The sequence below is a fragment of the Ischnura elegans genome, chromosome 7 (genome assembly GCF_921293095.1).
Source record: "Ischnura elegans chromosome 7, ioIscEleg1.1, whole genome shotgun sequence".
In the NCBI taxonomy this organism is placed as follows: domain Eukaryota; kingdom Metazoa; phylum Arthropoda; class Insecta; order Odonata; family Coenagrionidae; genus Ischnura; species Ischnura elegans.
Window position 1 is genome coordinate 92,400,981 of NC_060252.1, and position 24,954 is coordinate 92,425,934.

General features: G+C 37.5%; 1 protein-coding gene across 1 annotated transcript in view; it reads right to left on the reverse strand.

The window, feature by feature from the left end:
- LOC124162248 (carbonic anhydrase-related protein 10) overlaps nucleotides 1-24,954 on the reverse strand; it is a 653,815-nt gene that overhangs the window by 125,071 nt on the left and 503,790 nt on the right. The window contains exons 5-6 of the mRNA XM_046538715.1: nucleotides 17,794-17,889; nucleotides 16,713-16,779 (exon numbers count right to left, since the gene is read on the reverse strand). Coding sequence (XP_046394671.1) covers nucleotides 16,713-16,779; nucleotides 17,794-17,889 — 163 coding nt within the window. The remainder of the gene's footprint in view (nucleotides 1-16,712; nucleotides 16,780-17,793; nucleotides 17,890-24,954) is intronic.

Here is a 24,954-nt window from a genome sequence, read left to right on the forward strand (position 1 = left end):
TTTTAATTTTTTTCTATTTGTTTCCTTCATAGTAAGAGAATATTCAATGTACATCCTCTTACGATGAAGAAAGTACAGAGTATTTACGTAGAACAGTAGTATTGACGTAGCGTGAAATTGGACATTCATTGAGTAACGCGCCTTGAAAATGGAAGACAAGTTATCTTCCGAAACTGCGGCCTATGCGACTGAATTACCCTGGCTGAGAACTCGAAAAGAATTCTTCAATATTATTCACCAGGAGAAATTGAAATTGTTTTTATGCATTTAAACTTTGTCAATATTTAGTATTTCTTGTCACATATAAATTGAGTTTTTCTTCAAATAAATGTCATTAATACTCAAACAATTTCAATTCGTTTGAACATCTCATAGGTATATTCCTTTCCGAAAATGCCACGTGGAAATCTTTTTTAACTCAACGTGTCACTCCTCATGTTTATCAAGAGAATGAGAGCAACGTCCTCTTCTCGATCTCAAATAGTTTCCGTTGTCCCATTTGGCCCGAATTATATTTTTATTTTTTCCGAATGGAACATAAAAGATAGACAAAAGAAGATGCAAAAATCTTCATACAAAAATTCATTCAGATTTCGAATTTTTGGATCATTTGCGTTCTATTTTCAACTTCAAAGGCGAAGAAACAAATAGGATCCAAAGAGCAATATATCGTAGAAAAATGTATCTTGTCGTAAAAAAAAGTTTTCAATTTTCCATTCTACTACGTTACCACTTTCATTTTTTTTTCATTACTATCTTCATCGCAAGAGGATGTACGTATCGTCAAAGTGTATGTTTGTTTTACTTTATAGTTCTAATCATACGGTTCGTACGCCAAAGATTAGTTTTTCCTTCAAATAATTAGTTATTAATATAAAAAAGAATAGCATTTCTATCGAATTTTGAATTTTTGGATGAAATGCGTTGGATCTTCAGCTTATTAAAACGAAGAATCAAGTTGGAACCAAAGAGGCGAGTGGTTTGAAGCGTTTGAAAGCTACTTTTCGGTCAGTGGATGACCCGGGATGCAGAACGTATTCACTGTGGACCCAGCCGAGTCGACCCTTCCTCCCAAACTTCCCTCTCTCCCCATGAGCATATCGTACCGTCCGTCTCCCGGCCACTTCGGGACCTCCCCACCGCTGTTCCCGCACTCTCAGCTGTGCAGCCGATCCATCTCAATTGCGAGACCAAGTCTTTCGTCGGGGACGTCGAGGGTAACATAGCGGTGGCGGCGGTCTGGTCGAGGAGCCGTAAAATATTTTCTCGTTCCCAAAATCCTTGGGAGGACGAAAATTCGACCACGCTGGCACCATTTTCAGCTGGTTATTATGGAGCTCGAATGATTAATGGCACGTGCTGACATCTTGGCCCAGTAATGAGGACTTCCCAAACGCAGAAAATAGACAAGCCTAATATTCGCTAATTATCAAGTGGATTAGACTGTTGCAACACACTCAATAGTAGTTCCTTGCATTTAAAGAGTACCTCAAGGGAGTGAAAAGAATATTCTGAAAGCATTGTAGAACTTCTTCAAACATAAAACTGCATTTTGATTTAAGAGATGATTTGTCAAAAATTAAAATTAAAATCATATTCAGCAAACTTTTCCTAAAGTGAGTTTTTCCTAAAGAAAAATCTTTGTCACAGAAAAGTATGGTCACGGATATATTGCACTCTTGAATTTTACGAAATAAAGAGGAATTAATATATATGAACTTTTCCAAAATCTTGACTTCTCCAGAAAACAGAACTTTCTCACCCACCAAATATTCATAAAGACTCGCAATTACTATTAATGACAGCAGTTGATAAGCATAATATATTATAGGTTATATACAAAATGAGGCCATGATTTATTTTCTGGAAATGTTTTTGTTATGCACGGCAGTAACCACCCAATTAAAAGATAACTTTTTCGTAAGAACTAAATTTTACTCATTTCTTGCTCATTTTTTCTTCATTATTTTCTTCATTGTAAAGTAGATGAACATATCATCAAAATATATGGTTGTTTCACTTTCCAGTTCAAATGCTACGGTTCGATTTACACGTCAACCTTGCGTTTTGCCTTAAAAAATCCTACTCGGCGTTATTATAGGGTAATTCAATCTCCATACAAATTTTTTAGTCACTCACCTTCAATTTGAATGCGAAGTACGATAAATGTATTCCCCTTACTATGACTATTTATTATGACTAATTAGCTGTAACATTTTACGCTGAATTCCTTTGCCATACTTTGTTTCACCGTAATTTCGAATTAGTCGATCAAAATTAAGTGAAAATTGAGGAATATCAATGGATTAGACCATGTTTTCAGTGAATGTTTTCAATTTTCCATAGGTGAGGTATATGAGGATTACGGTCAAAACGTTTCGTCTCCACAGTATATGAAACAAATATCCTCGTAAAGTGTGCATGAGGTCTATTCGTCACAGTGTCTAGCTGTCACCGTACTGCATTGACAGCTAGTCAACGCCTTGCCTCTGGCAAAATTAAATCAGGTGCCACCGCGATTGGATACATTTACCTCTTCTGCCAATGTAAGGGTGTAATATATGATTGTAAAGCATCAAAAGGATTATTCCAGCAATTGTTCGTAGATGAAAGAGAGGAGTAGATTGGGAAGCATGGTATCTCAGTAGGTAGAGTGATAGGTCAAGTCATGGGTGGCCCTCGAAAGGAATTGACCTCCCTATCCGGAGTGTGAAGCTGACAGTCCAGAGTTATTCTGGTCTGAGCTTCATCCTCAACCATGAAAAAGGAATCTTCGCGTGAACTCCAATTATTTGCCATCAGAAAAAAATCTTTGAAGCAGAAATTCATCCAAAACCTTTTGAATTGAAAATAATAGCTTAAATAGCGTTACTTAATGGAAGGTATGCCAGATTAAACTAGAAAATTTCCTTTGTGTCTTCCACACTTGGTATTTTTAATGTTGAACACAACCAGTATCGAAAACTATGACATCATCAGATACACTGACAGACTAATAAAATATTAATGTCTATATGCCAGTACAATGATTAGAAAAAAGGTTGGGATAAATAGGATGAATGAGGAGCGCACACCCCTGCACAAATCAGGTACTTTAATTCTAATTACGATTTTCAATTACAAAGACGCATCCCTCACTCCCGACCGGCCATATTTTGATTTTTAAGTAACATATTGCTCCTTCAAAACTTACGCTCTGCTGTAGAAATTTTCTGAGATTGTACTGGGTAATTTTTTGTCAAAATTCGCTTATTACTCTGAAGTAATAAAATAATAAATATATCAGATAAAATACTAGGAAAAAATTTTCAAATCAAAGATGAAGGAAAACTTTTGCCAGGGCCAACTGCTATGCAACCGGTGAATTTGAAAATGATTAGAAAAAGTTTAAAGCCTGGCAGTCACCAAAAAATACCAGTCGAACGGTAGGTATTCATCCATTTAAGGAATCAGGAAATTTTAAAGAACTAGAGGTCCGTGATTCTATTCTCCGTCCAGGGGACATTTTTTCCTGAAACAACTAACGTAATTTCACAGCCGATAACGTGACTGGTTTGAAAATAAATATTCGGTTGAAGCACTGAATCAGGTTTATGATCGGCAGTCGGGAAACCCGAGTTCGAATCCCGGCTGAGCCAAATGATTTTGTATTGTGTTTGTAGCTAAGTCAGCGGTGGCGAGGAGAGTGTGAAAAAGGAGGATGGAGAAGCACTTTCGAGGGTCACGTCACTTGGTCCGAGTGTGACCCACCCCTCCATCCCATCGCTGACCCCCCGATCAATCTCTGCCAATCCTCAACCTGCCTCTCTCCCACCCGGACGCAATCCCTCTTCTCCCATAAATGCCCCATTCCCCCACTCTCCATCCCGAAGGAAGACTCCTCTCTCTTCGCCGTCGTCCACTCCACTCCGCTACGTCATCCACTGACCCTTTAAAAGCGACACTTGGATGGGCAATTTTAGTCAGCTCACGCATTCAGGCTTACGCGTAGTGATTACTCACGAGAGTCTATCATCGCCTATCTTATAACGCCTCACTCAAGCCATAAAAAGTGTTTAAATAGCCTCATTAAAAATTAAGTCTTACACCAAATTTTGATTAGGCAATAGTATCTTATATATAAAATCCTCGTGTCACAGTTTTTTTGTAGCCAAACTCCTCCAAAGCGGCAGTACCGATTCCTATGAAATATTTTGCGTGTAACCATTAGGTCTAAGAATAGGATGTAAACTATTTTTTATCATTCCGCAGGGCCCATGAGGCCCTGGTTTCGGCCCTAAATCATTTCCATAAGAATATTGCGGGGTATTGCACATTATAAGGTTATTGTTTGCTCCATTGTTTGGTGTTCTGCGTGCCTTAAATCCTGCCATGTCACCATGAATTCCAAGTTCCATGTTTCCAATTTCTCTGGGTGCTATGTTTCCAGAGCGACGCCGCGGCGCCAATTGGGCGCGCTGGTAGCCTGCTAATGCTTGAGGGTATCTCAATATTTTAAAAACTTAAACCCTCTGAATATGCTGACTAAGCGACGGACAATTTTACTAATTCATGCATGAATCATAAAATCAGTCACATTTTCCACTGGGCTGATAAATATTTTACACCTTCACAAGTGTTTGGTTACAAATTTATTCGCAGAATATTTCATATACGAACTAAAAGGCAGCAATCACTAATAGTAAGAAAAATGGTAATAGGCTCCAAAACACTTCTTGGTTGGTGGAGTAAAAAAATTTAAACCCAGCACAAATCAAATATTGTTGAAACTATAAATAATAACCTAAAACTACCAACCCTTTATATCTTTATCAGTTGAATCGTCGCGTCAGAGTGGATGGATTGAACATCACACAAAATAATTTTATCTAAAGGCATAAATTTTCCTGAAAATGGCATACTTATCAAAACGAACGGCCATTGCACTGATAATAAATTTAAGCTATACAGTTCGGGGCAATTAAATGCCAGCGAATCTATCGCAATTGAAAAGAAAGCCGCATTTTACGGAAGTTTTGCTTTTCCGTCATAAGTAGAAAACAACTTTTGCTAGTTCAATACTCTCCTACGGTGGCTCTAAGGAAATATACATCGTAATATTTGATATTTGTAAATGGTATTAGTCCCCGAAAAAAATAATTAAGCATAGGAGGAAATTCTAAAAACTTTAATCAACTTTTTCTAACCTATCAAACGATTTTTTGATCTATCACACGCAAAGTATTGCGAAAAGGCCTCTCATGACTTTGCAATTAGTTAGGAGAAGTATTTTTGATAACAATTAATATGAGTTAATTTATTTTTATTGGTTCTAATTATGTAAGAAAGATGAACACGTTGGTAAAACACGGGTACCTTATAAGCGGGAGCACACCCGTTTGAAGGATTATGAATGGGTGGGGATTTAGGGACACGTACTAAGGGAGGAGAAGGCTCTGAAGTGTTTTAAAGAGGAATAACGATGTTAATATTTAAAACTGACTCTGACGGTTTGGCACATACCTGCAAGAACGTGCCTAAGCACCCTGAAAACAAAAAGCTGAATGCCCATCTCATTTTGTGCATCAATAGTAAATAGTAATTTGAAGTGCTATAGCAAGTATCTCATAACACCTATAATTTACTAGTAACGTGGTTAAATTAATGTGTGCATGTTATGATTATCATAAAATTGGTCAAGATGCCTTATCGGCTTCGTTCAGAACATTTAGTTCAGGTACATTTCACATATTAACCTTAATTCTCACGAATATCTCAACAAAATGGACTTGAAACCAGTTTGAGATGAAGAATAGAAAAATTTTGAAGATTTACTGCACTTTTGGGCTGAATGAGATGATTATATTTATCTACACATCATAAAGATATCTATTGGCTGTATAAAGAAGTGGATATGAACCAAATACAAAATTGATAACATTTAAAAATGTTGGGATCAATGAATGAGTTTATTCAAAGAGATTTATATCCTTAGAGTCTCCAGTAGGTTAAAACTCTAAGAAATAATTAGGTATCACAAGTAATTCTTTGTTTGATTATTTTTCGCGCCTGATTGCGTGGGGGCATGCTGTATCAATGGACGGAAAATCAGTTACGGATAAAGAATATAGAAATATAGAAGGTTACACACGAAAAATTTTTTTATGAACTAGATAATTATATTTATAAATAGACACAGGAAGATTTTAAATTTAACATCAGTGGATACGGATTAAACATCAAACGATTATTACAGAATTTATGTATACATTAATGAGACTAATCAAAGAGAGATTAATATTCTTAGTCCCAAGTAGGCCAAAATGCTACGAAATGATAAACTCGAGTGCGGTCAGGTAGATACCGGGTCACACCTAATTACTCGGTCGCATGCTGTGCAAAAGCGTTTTCTGTCTTCGGGTGGACGGTGGGAATAATGGGTCGAGGTCGGGCTTATAGAGAGGGGCCATCTCTTTCTCCAGGGAGAAGCGGAGAATAATGAATGCTCGGCCGGGGGTTGTAGTTGTCGCTTTTCGGCCGGGGGAGAAGGAGGGGTAGCGCGATGTGTTTAATTGAGGAAAGAGATCCGTGCCACCCCTCGCAGTATTTTCACTCGGCAGAGGAAAAGGCTCGGAATTTCCTAAGTGGGACGTGGCGAGAGGGTGAAGGGGGTGGGTTTTGAGAAGGGTGGCTGGGGTCGGGAGTCCCTCAAAGTGCGATTGTATGTCCCTTCCCTTCGGAGCCCTTTTGCTTCAAGCGTCGACAGCGAGGCATTAAGGGGTACGCCTTGGTCCTTAAAGGGTGTTAAGTGAGTCAGTGAGTGAGTGAGGGTGCCTCAGAATTCTCTCTCCCACGCTATTCTTTGCTCCCACCTAAACCCCCATTACCCCTTGTTGTTCTGGACTACTGGACCCCCTTCACCACGTAAAATCCCAGTGGATCCTCCACTGACTCCCCCTCACCTCCCCTTCCCCCCACCCCACACCCCCTTGCACGCCCGCTGACCTCCTAATTGGCGGACAATTCGGTAGCCATGTGAGTAAAGAGGGGAAGGGGTGGGAGGAGTTCTTGAATGGGTAAGCTGTGCGGAAAGAGAAAATAAACGAGGAAGAGGAAGGAAACGAGGGAAAGGGATACACTTCCGGAGACCCAGTGACAAACAAAAATTCCACATTTTTCTTCCAGCTTCGAACTACACACACGTGAGGATTATTCCGAATGAATCTTACCTTCACCTATCCAAGTTAACCTCCGCTTTCAAACACTGAGTGGGTGAGTCTTTTCTTCATTATTTAGTACTTTACTAATCAGGGAATGACATCACGGATTACGTTGGTATTTAGGGCGATAAAAGACAAAATTACAATACATGAACTGCCTGCCTGCAGTTTATGTATCGTAATTTTGTCAATGTTTGTAAGGCAGGCAGTTCATGTATCGTAATACACTTCTGGAGACCCAGTGACAAACAAAAATTCGACATTTCTCTTCCGGCTTCGAAATTTGCACGCGTGAGGATTATTCCGGTTGAGCTCTACCCTCACCTATCCAAATCAACCTTTGATTTCAAACAATTGGTGGGTGAGTCCCTTCTTCATTATATAGCACAGGGGAAGAAGGACTTCACGGATTACGTTTTTATTTTAGGGTGATAAAAGGCAAAATGACGATATATAAACTGCAGGCAGGTAGTTCATGTGTCGTAATATACTTCCGGAGACCCAGTAACAAACTAATATTCGACATTTTTCTCCTAGCTTCGAACTTTGCACGTTTGAGGATAATTCCGGGTTAGCTCTAACCTCACCTTCTCAAAATCAACCTGCAATTTCGAACACTGAAAGAGTGAGTCCATTTTTCTTTATTCAGCAAAGGGAATGGGTTTCGCTGATGAAATAGGTATTTTGAACGATAAAAGGACAAATTACGATAAGCGAACTGTAATCAGGCATATGAGGTACGGTTTTATGGGAGAAAATAAATGAGATGGAGGAAGAAAAACATGGAAGAAAAATAGGAGATACACTTCTCGAGGGAATACACCTCTTCTAACTTCACGCGCCATTGGCTTAGTCCGGGTGAGTTCCTCCCGCACTTTTACTAACCAATCTAGAGTGGTATCATTGAGTAAGTGATTCCCTATTTATTGTTTACAAAAATAAGTACGGATTTCTCTGATAGCTTAGGTGCTAAATGGATTTAAAGGCCGAATCTGGATACATGAAATGCAAATTTCATCAAAAAAAAGTTTTACAATGGGCATTACTAGTCACTCTAATAGATGGTAGAGCAATCTCAACAAAAAATCATTTTAACTGTGGGATTTTTGGTCTGTTTGGCGGTTTTTCTCTCAAATTTGTCATGGGAATTATTTACTCGCGTATAGAATAGGCAGATCATTCATTGCCTGCTCAATGGATGTAACTGACAGTTTCAATGAAGAAACATGCGATTAAATTTTATACTCACATTATAATCGTTGAATTGAAATGGAAAGAATCAATGGTATGTTTAAAATTACTTTTTTCCCAAAAAATCTGTTAAACGAAGTTCCATTAATTTTACTCCTCTTGATAAAATTTATTAAAAAGATTATGGATCATCTTGATAAGCGGTGATCCGTATTTTTTTATTTAGAGTATAAGCTTGTCAAATAGTATTTTGTTAAAATAATTTTTTAATTAGACACGTGCGCTATATGTGTCAAAGCGTATCACAGAAACGTCTAATTGTAAAAAACCATTTTTTAAAAATCGCTTACATTGAAATGTGTTATCCTAGTTCTACTCATTATTTGAGATGGAATTATGAGCGAAATAAAACATTTTCCATGAATGCGCTTACAAGTTGAGGTGGAGTAAGTATTCGAATGATTAACCTGTTCGGAAATCCTTCTGGAGAAAAATAGTACCAAAAGCAATGGAAAAAATAAAAGTCAAGGGATAGAGAGAAACAAGAGTCCGTGACGTCGGTGACAAACGCTGTTTCGACACTTTTATTTCTACACACCCCGATTGCGCCTCCAGTGTTAGCGCGAAGAATATATTGCCCCGGACAACGTCGACGTACCATTAAGGAAATGCAACGAAGAGAAGGAGGGAATAAAAAGGAAGGTGTTGGACAGCGAATGAGTTGAAAGGATGGCCACATTTGCGGATACTATCCTAAGTAATGCGTCGGAAAAATAGTTTGCTACTTTGGAAAATTTACGGGGCCGCGGATACGGAAGAGAATGGAAGTGAGTTCCATTCTGGAGAAGATAGAGAGGCAAGGTGCAGCTCAATATATGTAATGAAAACTCCATTCCGAAGGAAAATGTTTTTATAAAGACCAAAGGCAATATCTAAAGTAATCATGTATGCTACTGGCAAAGTAGACTCCAGCTGCAAAGACATGTATTTTTTTATTAAGAGATTCATCGGAATAAATATTTTGTTAAACTCATGGCACTAAAAATGTGAATTTAGTATTTATTCAGCAGGAATATATTAATGCCAAACTTCCTGAAATACCATTTAAGACATAAAAATTTGTTTCTACTAAGGGATCACAGGAGGTACTATCTACCTGCTAAAACTAATCTCGAACAAAAGTATTCGCCACGCGTGAATGAAACTCCTAAAAAAATGTTATCATGCAATAAATTTGAACAATTTGAAAATGGGTATAGCAAAGTCGAGCCTTTCTTTTTAATTGTAAACCTATAGTAACGTGGAAAATTTTCATGTAAATGTTATAATTGTAATAATTATATGAAACTCCCTTTAATGCTTTGAAAACGAAAGTTTAATTAGGATAAGAATGATTTTTTTTACGTTTTCCTCCATCATGAAGTATTGGTTTCTGAGATATGAATGTAATGATATAAGACATGCTCTCAAAAATATTTCAGAGTAGACTGAAAAATTGGCTCAAGCTTCATTGGATACAACAGTATGGGAGCCATATGTAGTATTTTAAACAAAACGGTTTCGTTAATATGGGAAATAAAGAAGAAAATTAGTGTTCCAGAGGAAAACGGTTTAAAAAATGTGGTACAATGGAATTAGATCGTATGCATTAAAGATATGTAATGACTACTGTATTTTATACCTAACAGTTCTATAGCATAAAGAGTTAATATACGCTGACTCAGCGAAGAAATGAGCTCCAATGTTTGCTAGCAGAGCTACATAGATTCCTCATTCGAAATATTTAAAAATGTGTATTTCGATTACAGCATCAAAGCATTCTAAAAGTCGTGACCGTCTCTACCTGATGCTTCTGAATAAAAAATCCTTACAAAATTTTCTCTACGCTCCATCGCTCACTGCATAATAATTTGTTAGTTAAAGAATTATACTGAGCTAAATAGAGAGACAAAGATAAACTTTTTGAAACATTAAGCGAGTTAAATTGAAAGAAGCATTTTACTTGGAATAAATGTAACTAATGATTTTTTTAATCCAAGGAGGCATAGATTTTGGTGGAAAAAACATGGTAGGTAGTGCTGATATTTATGTTTCTGGTAATGAAATGAAAGTTGTAAATTCATAATCATAGTTCAAATTCATAACAAAATGAATTTGTACCGTGACGAAATTATTATAATTAAGCAGGCTTATGTGAAAAGATTTTTTATCTTTCCATGACGCAACGTCACAAAGTCGCTAAGCAAACTATCTAAACTAAGAACATATATAATAAACAATTTTTTTCCCTATTGCAAGCCAACTTTGAAAGTGATTTCATTGCTTGAAATTCAAAGGATCAGCCTAATAATCAACATTTGAAGTTAGAAGGGACCAGTCATCACTGGCATCTTAAATGGATACAATATATGAAATGTATTTTACATGTGCCTCTATTATTTAAAATACCCTGTAACTTACATTTTCATAAAATGGTTCAACTCAGTTACGACCCATCAATGCGTTGCACAAACATCTTGCCATGAAAATTACTGGACAGCTATATCGGATTTTGGACAAAACGGAAACCAAAAGAAAGATTTTAATAAAATAATATGTTCCATAATATTTTTATTGAAGTCATACCAAGAGGGGACAACATCAATCAAGGTTGACACAGAACTATGCCGAAGGCTTTTCATCGCAGTTTCACTAAATTTTGCTAGTAATTTCATAACTTCAGCATAATTTCCTTCGCAGGCGTTGCCCGACGGCTTTTCAAAAATCGCGCGTCTCTTATCCCGAACCGCGCATACTCCAAATCTCCACCCAAGCCCGCCTCCCACAACGAGGGAAAGATTAATCGCTCGCATCGCCACTTTGGCGCCACTTCCACGCCTAAGCGCCCGCTCATCAACATCTGCCGCCGTCGACCAATACCCATTCCAATTTTTCCCTTTTCAACTCGACTTCGACCCTTTTTGCCTCGCTTATTTCCGTTCTTTCACGCTCCTGCCATCCGCTCACAATGCGAAAGGGAGCATATAGTGACCACCGCCAATTCCCACACAGAAAAATTCCCTTGCGATATACGGTAAGGGAGAGGGAGAGGATCGACCGACCAGTTCTCACCTCGCATTTATCCCTTCAACTTTTTTTTTCAATCCTCTTTTTTTTATTTTGCTCGTCCAAACTCGATCGTGCGAAATTTTTCCGAGTCGCCGCCGCGCACCGCTTGGTGAAATGGATTCAATTCAATGACGCGCGTACAGAGGACGCCGCGAATGGTTGATTTTACGCGCGCGCGGGGAACTCGATTAGGCGTTAAGGCCGCAAGAGCAACTGGTAAAATGCTTCTTTATTACTCTTCCAGACCGTTCTTGTTCCCTCTATCATTCCCTCAAACAGATTCCCCGATTCAAATTCTCATCGGAAACACGAACTCTCACTTTCCAGCTCAATTTTGATCCTCCTGCTAATGGAAATGAAAATTTACAGTTCTCGCAAGAATGCGTGTGCTCCATAATAACTACCACATACTGAACGACATGATGGGCTTGAATCAAGAAAGCTTTAATACAGCGGATAAAGTAGCTAATAATATCATTATATAATATCGATGCGAGCAAATGAATCTAGTTGATAACATAATAAAACATCAGCAAAAGCAAATTAAGTAAGTATATCATGCAACTGTTCGGATTTCATAACCATAATGTGTACAACTTGAGCTGGCAATCCTGTCAGGTAGTTTGGTGCGTGGATCTGAAAATTACTATCCAATGGAAATAATTTTCGCTTATAATTTAACATTAATTGTAAATGGGACTATGTTTTGTTTTATTGTATTCATAGTCCGATTTAGTTCACTGCTAAATGGAATTAAAAACAAAATTAGTTTCAAATACCCAATGATTTATCTGATGGGATTCATTATAACTTACTAAAATGGATGTATCAATACCACCGACCATAATTTCATGCAGTGACTATTTGTATTATTCGTCGGGGAAGGGCTATGGCCAAGCCACCCACAAACAGTTGGCCGGTGTAAAAAGCTACTTCCGAATTAAACTGAAAAGTACTTTGATTGATATGTGCGAGAAATATATTTCAACTCCTCAAAAAAGAGCACAACAGAACACTGTTTACCACTCAATTTTATTATGTTTTAAGTCATTAGTAAGCAAAAATGTATCAAAGAGCTAATATGATGCTCTTTTTCAACAAAATTAACTTATACTTATAGATAGCACAGGTGTCTTTCTCTTATGCACAGCGCAAATCACCAGCTGACTCCAAATAATGCCTAACATATTAAAAACTATTTTTGCGTTGTGCGGAGAATGGAGAAAACTTTTAAACTCCATGAGGCTATAAATATCTCATGAATGTCATTAATAGGGACCCCAGAAACAGAAACTCCATAAAAATAGTGTAATAGCTACCAACGGCCAGGCTATTGCTCGGGGTTACATTCTGAATCGAGAGAGAGAAATCTGCTTGAAGAAATATTGGATTTTTTTCCACACGATCTATGTAATTGACAACAGTCTTTCTTTTGCTTTATTAATGCCCGAACCAATTTTTCGATAAGATACGATCTATTCGGATTTTTATTTTTATGCTTTAGGTACTATTCATCATAATCTGCTAGTTTTACTACAATTCAGGATTGGGAAAATTAGTATTAATTATACCAACAAATTCATGGCAACGAGCATCCATGATACATTACCCCTTAATCCACACATTTGATATTTATCGTATGAAACCATTCGCAGATATCGCATATGAAAATCATATCAATAACATCAGCCCGTCATGATACAAGCAAATGACATGCAACTCGTTTTCATTCCGCAGAATATACCCCAACGCTGCCTCACAGTACGAAAACCTCTTGACCTCCAACTCCCCCCTCAAGTGTCAATATTAGGGGTATATATTGCCCGCTGCCCTTGGTGGTACGGGGTACAAGCTTGCATTAGGAGCTCGCAGGTTTCTCCAGCCAGGTTGCGATGTTTCCAAATCCCTTCGGTATCCCCTTATAGGAGAACTCTGATCTTCCCTCTCCTAACGCCCTTTCCCTGTTCCAGGCGCCTCAAGTGCCACTTGCTCGGCTTCCTAGCGATGGAGAGGCCAAGTTCCACAAAGCTCTGCGCCGCCTAAAAAAATTTAATGCTCATTTATGCTATCGGGTAAGTGTTTTCCCAGCACCACTTGACGCCGTTGAGGCAGTAATTCCTCGAAGAGCAAGGTCTGGTGGCTGAGTTATTGCCTATTTCGGATGTTGCGTAGGCACTTAGACTATGGAAGAGCTTGTCTTTTAAATTGATGCTTTCATGATACCAAATATTCCTTTATTGATACACATACTATCTTACGATAGCATGCTTGGTAACTAGTGGTATCGTATCATTAGTAACGTAAATAAACAAAATGGTGTAAAAATCTATGGATAATTACTCGATATGAAATGATCTATTTTAAAATCTTGTAGAACCGTAAATGATAACAATCATTTTATGATATCCTTTTGTAATTGGACAATGCATCACCACAAAATTAAGCTATTAAGCACTACGGTATATTCCACAGGAAAAAAGTTAGAGTAATCTTACCAAGTCTTTTTAAACCTAATTTTTTAACGTTGGAAGAAGCTCGTAATTTTGGCATTTTTATAACTTAAACATGAGCTATCTATCTATATTTGACAAAAGTTGGAAAGTGCTAGCCAAGTTCTTCCAAGACATGGAATAATTCAGAGGAATCCCGAATCAGCGAGCGTTTTCTCCAATCTCTCACCTCCATTTCGGTGTCCCAGCTTCTTTAACTACCGCATATAGAAGATTTGTAATGAAAGCCCTTGTTAAAAATCTAGTAATTATAGAGCGAAGTTATAGACACCAACGGCCGTATTCATAGTTTCCTTAGTAAGCTACTAACGCCTAAGTAGCGTTCTAAGTAGTAGCATACTAGCAAAATGGTATTCATAGATCGTTAGTAAGGGCTACTAAGCCTAGTATGCTACTATTTAAGTAGCTGGTTCTTAGTCGCCCTCCGGCCTTGTTTAAGGGAGCTACTAAATATGGTGGACCGTTGTGGATGATCGAACTCCGGTTTTATTTGTATACTGTTATAGAGTTTTTATGCATTTGTGCCAAAATGGAATACGAGAATCCATTCTTCAAGTAAGGCAGGCAACGTATGTAGTGTAATTGTTGACAGGAATTGAAAGTTTTTCGTAGCTGCGAGGAAGCTACGACTTGCAGTGAACTTGTGCCTCTAGTGTAAGTGAACACAATTTGTACATTCAATGCGCCCCTAAGTGAATTGATTGCATATAGACGATGAAGTAAAGAGTGAAGCGACAAGTGAAGTGATTTGTGAGTGTATGAGCTTTGACAAAATGATTTATTTCTTTCATACTGGTTTAACCATTTCGATCAAAGGTATCTACTAGCTGTTGCGAAGGGGATATGTTTTATATTTGAAGCAGTTGTTCTTTAGGGAATCAGGAAACGCTTATAAATTTTCATTCGTTTGTACGCTTATAATTTGTGTTTGATTATATTACTTATTCTAGTCACTTTATCGTGAGCTTTCGGCAGTATTTACATTTCGCGTATTTCGTTGCGCTGTTGTTTTTGTTTTGGTTACGGTACGAGTGATAGTGGAGAGTGAGATTGGAAGTATGTTGATGTTACAATTTCTGGTTTAAAAATTTGTTTCAGCATATTTATTTCATTGTCCACGTAATGGTAATGTGAAATAACATCAACTGATTCTAAATCATTAGTGATGAGTGGGAAGTGAGATGTGAAGAATTCTTTCGAAAGTCAACGAGTGCAAATTCTTTTGGTGTGTGCAGAGTGATTGGAAAACTGATTATCATTGTTTACTAGAGTCACGTTAAAGTGTTTTAAACTAAGTGTGAGTCAAGCTTTTCATTGAACCAGTTGATTCAGAATGTACGGATTATAAGTGTCATAAAGACAGCTCGTGAAATGTGAAGTGAAATGTTGTGTGCGTTGTAGTCCTATTTGTGATATGATCAGCAATAAATAAGTAAAACAAGTTACGTTAATTATGCTTTGTTTTTTACATTAACCACCTCTAGTAAACTATATGCCGTATATTTCCACACGCTGTCAATATTTGAAATATTTAAATGTAGCGAAGCAGGTTGTTGTTTCCTTGACTAACACTTTAGGAGTTGCAAACATATGTTACTAATTGCTCGCACGTAGGTGTTTGTAACGTAATAAATGTGTATCATTCACACATTTTTCTCAACGTTATTTTCTTAACGATTCATTTCTGCATTGCAAAAGTTTTCGTTCCTACTCCGACATTGAGGTGTATTTCTGCTTTCCGAATACAGATATGTATAATACTGACGTTGCTAGTTATGTTTTTCCATACTAATCACGCATACACTAATGGAAACAAATATCGGAAGTGTAAACAATACGCAAAGTATATGATCAATAAATATACGGCCGTTTGTAAAGCCATAACTGCATCTCAAACATACAAATGCTTCGGTATTACTCATAAATCTACCCTTTCCCAAATGTATTGCATAATTTTTGTGTACAGCAATCAAAAAATGTCTGAGATGAGATATCACATCAAATTATCCATTATGAAGTAAACAATTCAATGCATTTTGCTGAATCAATTTCTTTTGTTTGATGGTGTTACGAATTTGCCGCGCCGCGGAGGAGTCAGATGCAGTGTTGTCAAGCGTAGCCTAGCGGGTTGAACCCAAATCGCTACCGAGTATCGGCTGCCGAGCTGGCTAGTAGCATACTAAGTTAGTAGCTCTTAGTAGCTCACGTAATACAATCCATGAATACCATATCTTAGTAGGCGACTAAAAGGTCTTAGTAGCCGACTAAGTTAGTCGCCCTACTAGCGTGTTTTAGCGGAAATCTATGAATACGGCCGCAAGATACTAAACGCCGCTGATTTCACATTTTGAACTAAGGCATGCATATTAGTATCACCCAGAAGAAAAGAAGTACCTACGCAAATGTATAGGCAAGTAATTCGTTATATCTGCCCTTGTAAGAACCTTAATCGAATAAAAAGCTCAAAAGTATGTGTTAGAAACGATATTTGAGGAAAAATTAGACTTAATCCGTTTTTAAAACTTAACCAACATGCTGCGGAGAAATCCTTGTGTGTTTTTGATCTATTTTGATGTAAACCTATTAGTTTTATTTTAGAACTTTTATCTAAATTCAATTATCGAAAAGCACATATTCATTTCCTATAACGGATAAAATTGTCATGAAAGGCACAAATTGTATCTCTGTAAATGTGTCACGCTACCTTTGTACACCACTTTGCTGAAGGTACTCGTGATGATCCTCAGCTCCGGGTTTGGGGTTTCACCGATCTAGAAAGAGCAGTAGAACAAATGCAATCAATCTATCTCAGGACTAGTACGGAACGGGCTTTTTACATACTCATTGAAAAAAGGCATGATTTTGCAGCCATTGGGCATAGCGTAAAGTTAATGGTATTGCGTATTTATTTATAATGAAACCTTAAAAACAATGCTGAGCATTTGATAAATTACTTAAATGATAAGGAGTATAAGAAGTAAGGAAATATATAAAATTATATTGAGAGAAGGTTACAGCAATAATTGACATTATTTTAAACTTCGCTTGTTCTTCATCTTATTTTGATAGTTATTCAAGGGCTTCTTTCAGCTCACGTTCATTTCCCTCCAAGCATTTTTTTTTTCAATGGGTTTCGCCAAAATTAATATGTGTCCGATTTTGATGCATCGTTTTGGTGACCACAGCATCTCATAGCAAGCGGTTGGTAATAATTTTTTCTCGCATATTTTTGGAGAAAGATGTTCAAACTCTTCTTATTCTGTGAAAATATTCTATAAATGTCGGGTAACGTCTGTATTGAGCATAATATTAAGGATATTTAATGCAACAAATCAACTGGAGCATGTTGCTGATACGTTGAACTACACATTAAAGCCTGGATGATCAGTAACCCTAGAGAAAAATATGACCATAAATTTTTACATTTACTGCAAATGTAAACATGAAACTATTAGGGCCGGTTAAACTTGAAACTATTAGCTTTAACAGGAGCTTAACATTGTCGAAATCTTTACTTAAAAATATTAGAAAGTTAAAGTAATGAAAAGAGGTTCAGGATAACTGTTAGTTAAACAGGTGACCTCGAGTAGAAGACATAGTTAACTCTGATATTTATCTCTGAAAAAACTTAACTAGATATTATAATTCCGGTATTTACTCTGTTAATTAAAATGACCGACGCTTAATTTATCAATTAAATATTTAAAATGAGGGAATATACTGGACGGTCAAAGTCTGAGGGATTGTTTGGCATAAAAAGCTTATTTTAACGAAGTAGGACTCACCTGTACCATCAACGAAATTCCTACGATTCCTTGAGATTTATGTTGTGCTTCTGACATATTATGGTATAACTCAGCGTTGAAGCCGTATAACTGGAGCTGAAATGAGAAAAAACCAAGTATATAGTGACAGAATTCCAATGACCCATTCAAATATTCAGTGCAGCATTAAAGAAAATTATTTTCAGCTTTGATGCTTCTAAATATGTTTAAAATGCTGGAATGTCTGATTACGTACAGCTATGTGCCAAAGGTGCAGAGTCTTACTCTCAACTCATATTCACAAAATAAAAATTACCTCGGAGAAAATTTAATTTCAGCCACACGAATGATTTAACCAGTACGTACAAAGCTTCCATTGGAGAGAAAATAAACTACATTTTACCAAGGATATATTCATTACTTGCGGTAATTCTAAACTAACATCATAGTTTGTTAATTTTACTGTAATTCTACTGCACCTACTGCTTTTAATTCTTAAATTTTCAATGGTTTCAAGCTCTTGTAAATTATGTTCACAATAAGTTGCAAAATTATTATTTTAAGTAATATCATGTTTTAAAATGCAAAGCAGGAAACCTGGAAGTTAGTGCCAATTTTTTCTAATTTTTTCGGTTGCTAAATAGGTAAGGAAAAGACATATTAAAATACTAAGACCCGGAAAGAGAGCAATGGTAATATCAAGGCATCGCTGAAAGGAATCGGAGGAAACGAATCGATAGCATGATGGTGGAAAGAAGTGTGCGAATGTTATTGAAAGTCCACAGACAATTTCATATCATTGCCCGTCAACTATCTTGTAAAGTATATCTATATTTTTAGCCCTGATTGCCAGCAAACCATTCATTTAGTAAAAAGGGAGAGAATAATTTTGGAGCACAGGATGGTATCAGGAAGGTACATTACATTTAGCCACGGTATACCGTATAATTTGATCGATAAAACTGCAGTTCTCCTCAGGAAAATTGTTCCAAAATTTAATTGTATGTATTTTATTTTGGTGTGCAAACAAAGTAATTGAAATTTTACTTGTTTTTATTACCAAATTTCGGCAACCAAAAAGCAGAGAATCAACTTGAAACAATCTACGCAGTGTATATCGAAATATACGTATTGAATGCAGAATCCTTGGTGAATAGAGGCAGGCGATGAGTTTGCTTCCGCTGTTAAACTATTCCAAGCATTTTTTCCATCTTTTCACTTTGTTTTTTTATATCCTACACTCCGTTCCTTGAAATGGCTCTTCATAATTCTTCAAGCAGTTCCCACTTCCCCTACACGAGGTTTTTCTGCACATCTTCGCATAGGTTCATCATCCACGCTTCTCTAGCTTTCCTGTAGATATACTATCTTGTGGCAAATCCACCATCTGCAACCTGGCGGACACACTCGGTGGCTGTAAGCTCAACCGTTAGATGAACGGGGTGGTAGAATCTGAATCATTTTCAGTAGAGGAGCAACGAAGTGACAGAAATATGCCTCTAGAGTCTACTAGTATAAAAACTCAACCGTCTTGTGTCTTTCAAATACTTCACTGAGGTCAGTTCATAACGAAGAGGATGGAGATCTCTTAAGTTGAGAGGAAATTAAATCCCTTCCAATACACGATGCAATGCAGTCAGATTGAAAATGAGGTCTTAAAGATTTCAATTTCAGTTATTAACCACCCTTACCCGCGTGAGTGGTTTGAATAAAATTTCATCGTTGAGAAACGGACACAGATTTTCTATTTAGAAATGACGTTATGAAGATATTTCTGCTACTACGATGATTAATATAATATAATATAATATAATGAAGTTTGATTTAAACTGAGCCTTTCGGAAGTGGAGTGATTCCTTTATTAAATTTTCCTTAGCAATATTCGCAGCTTAAAATTGTCAATTTGGGATTGGTGGCGTGTTTGCAGTGAGAAAAAGAAATGTTAGTAAAATTGGACATTGCAATATTTCCACTGAGTTTTATTTTGACACTACGCGTTTCGTTGAATATAAACGACATTATTAAGTGTAGCGTAAGTCTTAACAATTCTTCCTTATATAGGTCTTGGTGCTTGAAGAGGATGGTTAAAGTGGAGGATGGGGTTTGCGTGTTGAGAAGTGGGGATATTAAGGGTTTCGGGGAAAGGGTCAAACTAAATCAGCAAATAATGGAACAAACGTCAAAACATTTTAGGGAAGAACTCTTAAGACTTATGTTACACTTGATAATGTTGTTTGTAGCAACGAAACACGTAGTGTCAAATTAAAACTCAGAGGAAATATTGCAATGTCCAATTTTACTTATATTCAAAACTTCCACCACATCTTACCTTACATCATACGAGAGAACAAGAAAGCTGTGAAAAAATTTGACGCTTTCACCAACCCCTTTTGAAGGCGTTGGTGGGTTGAAACCAAGGGGGTGGTGCTGGAGGGGATGGGGATAAAAAGGCGTGGTGGAGATAAGGAAAGGCGTGGTGAGAGAAAAATTGCCGGGGAAGTGGATGTAGGGCGGGGTGGTAGTGTTGACGCGGCTTAGGCGTCGGGTGGGAAAAATAAGAGAGAGATTTGAAGGCGGGGGGTGTGAGGATGTGCATGAGGGATGGTCCGAAGGGCGGGTTTTCCAGGGGAGAGGAAAGAATAAAAAATACACGTGTGAAGGAACGCCTGTGTATGTTCTAGGGGGCATGTTCGGAGGGGAAACATTTTCGCATGGAGGGAGGGGAAGAGGGAGATAAGTTCCTCTCGATCCCGCTGCGCGGCGCTCCCTTCCGCCATCCGTCTCTTATCCGAGCTACTTCCGCCGCCTATCCCTCTCCTATCCCCTCCCTCTACCTCTCTCCTTACACTTCCGGTTTCCTCCTTTTTCCCGCCACGAATCGCTTCTCTCATTTGTTTGTCTTTTTTTCTCTGCGTTTTTCATCCGTCATTTTTTTTATTCTCTCCCCGTACAAAACGTGGGTGAGATAGTTTCAACTGAAATAACCATCCGGAACGCATTTTCATGTGGAGGTTTTGAAAATCATCCTGTGATAACTTTGTTCCCAAGAATGTTAGCTGCATTGTATCCACTCTTGTGTTTTTTGATGCGACGCAAAGCGTAGCTATGCATTGTAGTATCGGCCAACGACCTAATTCCACCAGTAGACACGCAAAAAACATCAGCCACAATTACTTTGTAATTTTGTAGAATAGGAGGAATGCAAACTTACCACGAATATATGATTTGGATTGTGTGCAACAAAAGAGATGGAAGACTTGCTGGTTGAGTAATTTAGAAATTTTAAGAATACATGCATTGAATAAATGAGTTCAGATGCATTTTCCATCCTAGAATATTCTTAGCTGATTATAATTACTAACTGCATTGTTGAAAACAAAGACTAACCAAATTATGACAATATTACAATTATTATAAATGCAATTAATAAAATTTTATTTTATCCTTATGTAGCCATAGTTCACCCTACTTAAACCAAAATTCCACCTAAGATTATAAAATCATCAGCATACAAGATTTTCTGATGGTGGTGGTGGTTAGTGGAATATTCACAAGTACCTCGTTTTTATGAGATGAGAGTTGGAAAAATATTTCGACTTCACTTCAATTGGTGTAGTTTATCCAAAAGCTATGCAAAAAGCTCTTTAAAGCATATGCATTTCGTAAGACTTTCGAACGAGAATGCACTGAAGAGTCGAGCATCAAAATGCTCAGCCAGAGTCTAAATCGGAATTCCAGAGAATTGAGAGGTATGACTGAGAAAAAATGATGATGCATTAGGTACACTTGAAATATATGTAATTTTAAAGAATGCTTAAAGGATCGATAAATATATTTGTAGTTTCAAGGGTGAAAGCATTTTTTAGACTATTTTCACGTGGGAAGTGATGTACAAAATATCCTCGTAATATGCTCAGGAGGAGAGGAATAGGAACTTAACCTTTTAATTTGTAATGGAAAAATACCAACTGAGCTTCGAGTATCGGGGGACAGTTCACTAAAATAGTGAAATAACTTATTGTCTAAAATGTCACGTACATTTATCATGCATCCCAAAATATGGCTTTAACGCATGCATCTTTGTTACATAATGCTAAGGGAAGTGAGAATAATATTTGAAGTGACTTTGCCATTTATTTGTTTTCAATGGCCTAAAACGATTTTAACCTTGAAGTGTAAAAGTATTCTTTACTCTTCCACGGATCCCATCATATATCTATAGGTACATCTATTTAAATATGTATTTTAAAGTGAGTTTGAAAATCGTTCGATACAATTATCCAAACGAACCCACTCACAACTCATAGCTCAAATAAATGAATTTTCCGAGTATTCCACTCCTAAAAAGTTGATGTATCTGACTTATGATAACATTATCCCAATATTATCTGAAAGGGAACAAAATTTAAGTACTGGAAAAATTTTGACGCACATAGTAGTGTTTTTTCCTCAGATCTTAGTCCACATTTCAATTTTGCCTTTAAAAGAGAAATTATATTTGGTTCCAAGCAAAGATATTTTTTCACAATATTACCATTCATAAATGGATAAAATTTGCTATTTTCCTGCTGAATGTTTACGCGAATAAAAAATATATGTACCAACAGCAAAATTGCTTCAAAGGGAAAATATGTACTTCATCAAATCGGCACCCATAAATCTATCATTTTAAGAAAATACACCGCAAGTATACCTGGTGGATGATATATGACCGAGCTCGCATGATATTTTTACCTCTCATAGGTGTACTTTTACCCACCATTTCAATCACTATATGGAATTTCGAGAATTTATCAGGGCGTTCCATCTATTTCCAGAGAAGAGGCAAGACGTTAATGTAAAATTGAATCATTCAAAATATACGTCGAATCCGATTGGGAAACAGGCAGAAAGCCCCAATTCTTTCGAAGTGTCTTACGATTGAGGCGAATTTTCAGCGTCGGATATTACAGAAGTGAACCAGAATGGAAAGAATGATATTCAGTCTCCGCATCTCGAATTGAAATGGGGTATTAAATCAAGAAAATAACCTTACAACCCTCTAATTACTCCTTACGCCAATTTATGGGCCGCTCATGTTTCAGGTGACTCACAAAAGTAGTAAAATCGGGGTAAAAGTCTGCTGGTAGGTTGATGAATATGAGGAATATGTAGGCTTGTGTTTTGGCAAATAAGAGGTGGAACCAAATTCAATCCCATCAATAGTTACGCAATACGCTCGTCCTAGTCATTGACTTGGGTGATTCAACTTGAAGGTTAGCTCCAATAGGTGACGTTAGAGCTCACCCTGAACTAACTCCTGCAGTATTTCAGAGCAAGTAGGCCAGTTCATTAACCTGGAAAACCTCACCCTTCAAGGATTTTGGTTGCGAAGTATTTAAAGGCTTCATCCAGTTTCCATGTAGGATTCCGCGGAGATTATGATGATATTTAGTGATTTTTCCATTCGGTCCACTCCATTGGTGTTCCACCACCGCTGACTGGGTGAAGTGTCTATTTTTTACGGCCCTTTTGTGCTCTTGGACTCGGCATTTCAGTGCTCGTGATGTTTGGCCGATATAGGAATCACCGCAGCTGCATTTAATCTGATATACTCCTCCACAGATGTCTTTAGGGTGGTGGTCTTTCGTGTTGACGAGGGTATTCGACATCTTGGTGACGTATTTGAATGCTTCACACACAATATTGACTTTGGAAACACCTCTCTATTGAGCAAAGAAGGTCGCTACTACCCGAGAATAATCAGGGAGGCGATTGAAATCGCCAAAACAACAAAGAACTTCAACCGTGAAGACGGCTACAATCTCGCCAGCGCGTGGAAAAGGGTCTTCAAAGATCCTGACCAATCAGGGCACACCTCCACAAAAAAGGCGGTATATGTGAGATGAACAACTTTCTGCATCGACACTTCAGTGGACCTGAGGAAGCCAACTGGAATGTTGGCGAAATATTGTCCTACAAAATGAATAAACGCGGAAGAATACCCGGAAAAATCACTAAATAGCTTCATCCAGTATTCGAACTAGGGACCTGCCGATCAGAATCTTGTGAGGTAGTAGTAATTAGAGCGTATTAAATAATTCCTTCAAGTTATTCGAACGTAGATATTCAGCCTTGAGGAAAATACATGAATTGGACATTGCCATCATTGAGGACCTAACCCGGTAGAAATAATTCATACTCTACATTTTCCTCGTTTTTACACTCTCCGCGTTTCAAACTGAAGGCTTTCCGGGATTGGTGAGAAGAGAACTCGCCTCAAAATAACCCACAGACGTGCAAACTTGCACACACTCAGGATAAGCTGTTCAGTTGCTTCCCCTACAGGCTTTTCTATGTGAGTGGCCTGGATGTTTCTCCCGAAAACTGAACAGTGACCTTTCGCTCAGTAGCATGCTGTGAGAGAGCTCCACATACAAGGATGAAAGCTTCCTCGGGTTTCCAACCGGGTCAGGGTCTGCATTGTGTAGGCCACACAATGCAGACCATGACCCGGTTGAAAACCTGAGAAGTTTTCATCCATGATATTCACCGGGAAAAGCTCAGATTCTTCATCTCCACCCACAACGTTTCTATGTGGTGTACTAAAAAATAACGGGAATTTTTCCATTTTTCGGGTTTGGAGAGTCCGATAGTCCATTTTTTTTCAGCACTTGAACCTGAGGCACGATAAAATTTTCAGATGTATTTATTGGTTACTTTGTCTCTGACAAGACTGGACGTGTTTTATAAGCTTGGGGATTTTCGTTTTTTAAATAAAAGTATCAAAGAAAAGGTGTAAAATTTTTCGTAAAAGAATAAAGTAAAGTAAATGCGTTTGCTATGTTAAAAAGGTTCTATGTTGAGTCTGCTATAAGTAAATAAAAATTAACGAGTGGTATAAGCGTTTATAAGATGCCGTGAAGACGTTGAAAACCGATGAAACGTAAAAATAAAAAAAATGCTCTGAACTGATTGTGAAATTGTTATAAAATGGGGACAGTTTTGAAGGTGGAAACATTAATTTTGACAAATAAAACAATTTTTTTTCAAAGAACTAAAATTTCCGCTATTTTAAGAACACATCTCGTATGCTCTCCTATTTATTTTAAGGTAGTTATTTTACTTTCACTCCTTTCCAAAAGTCACTCTATATCCCTCCGCCGCTTTCCTTGACCTGCATCATCAAAGGAGAAGAGCCGC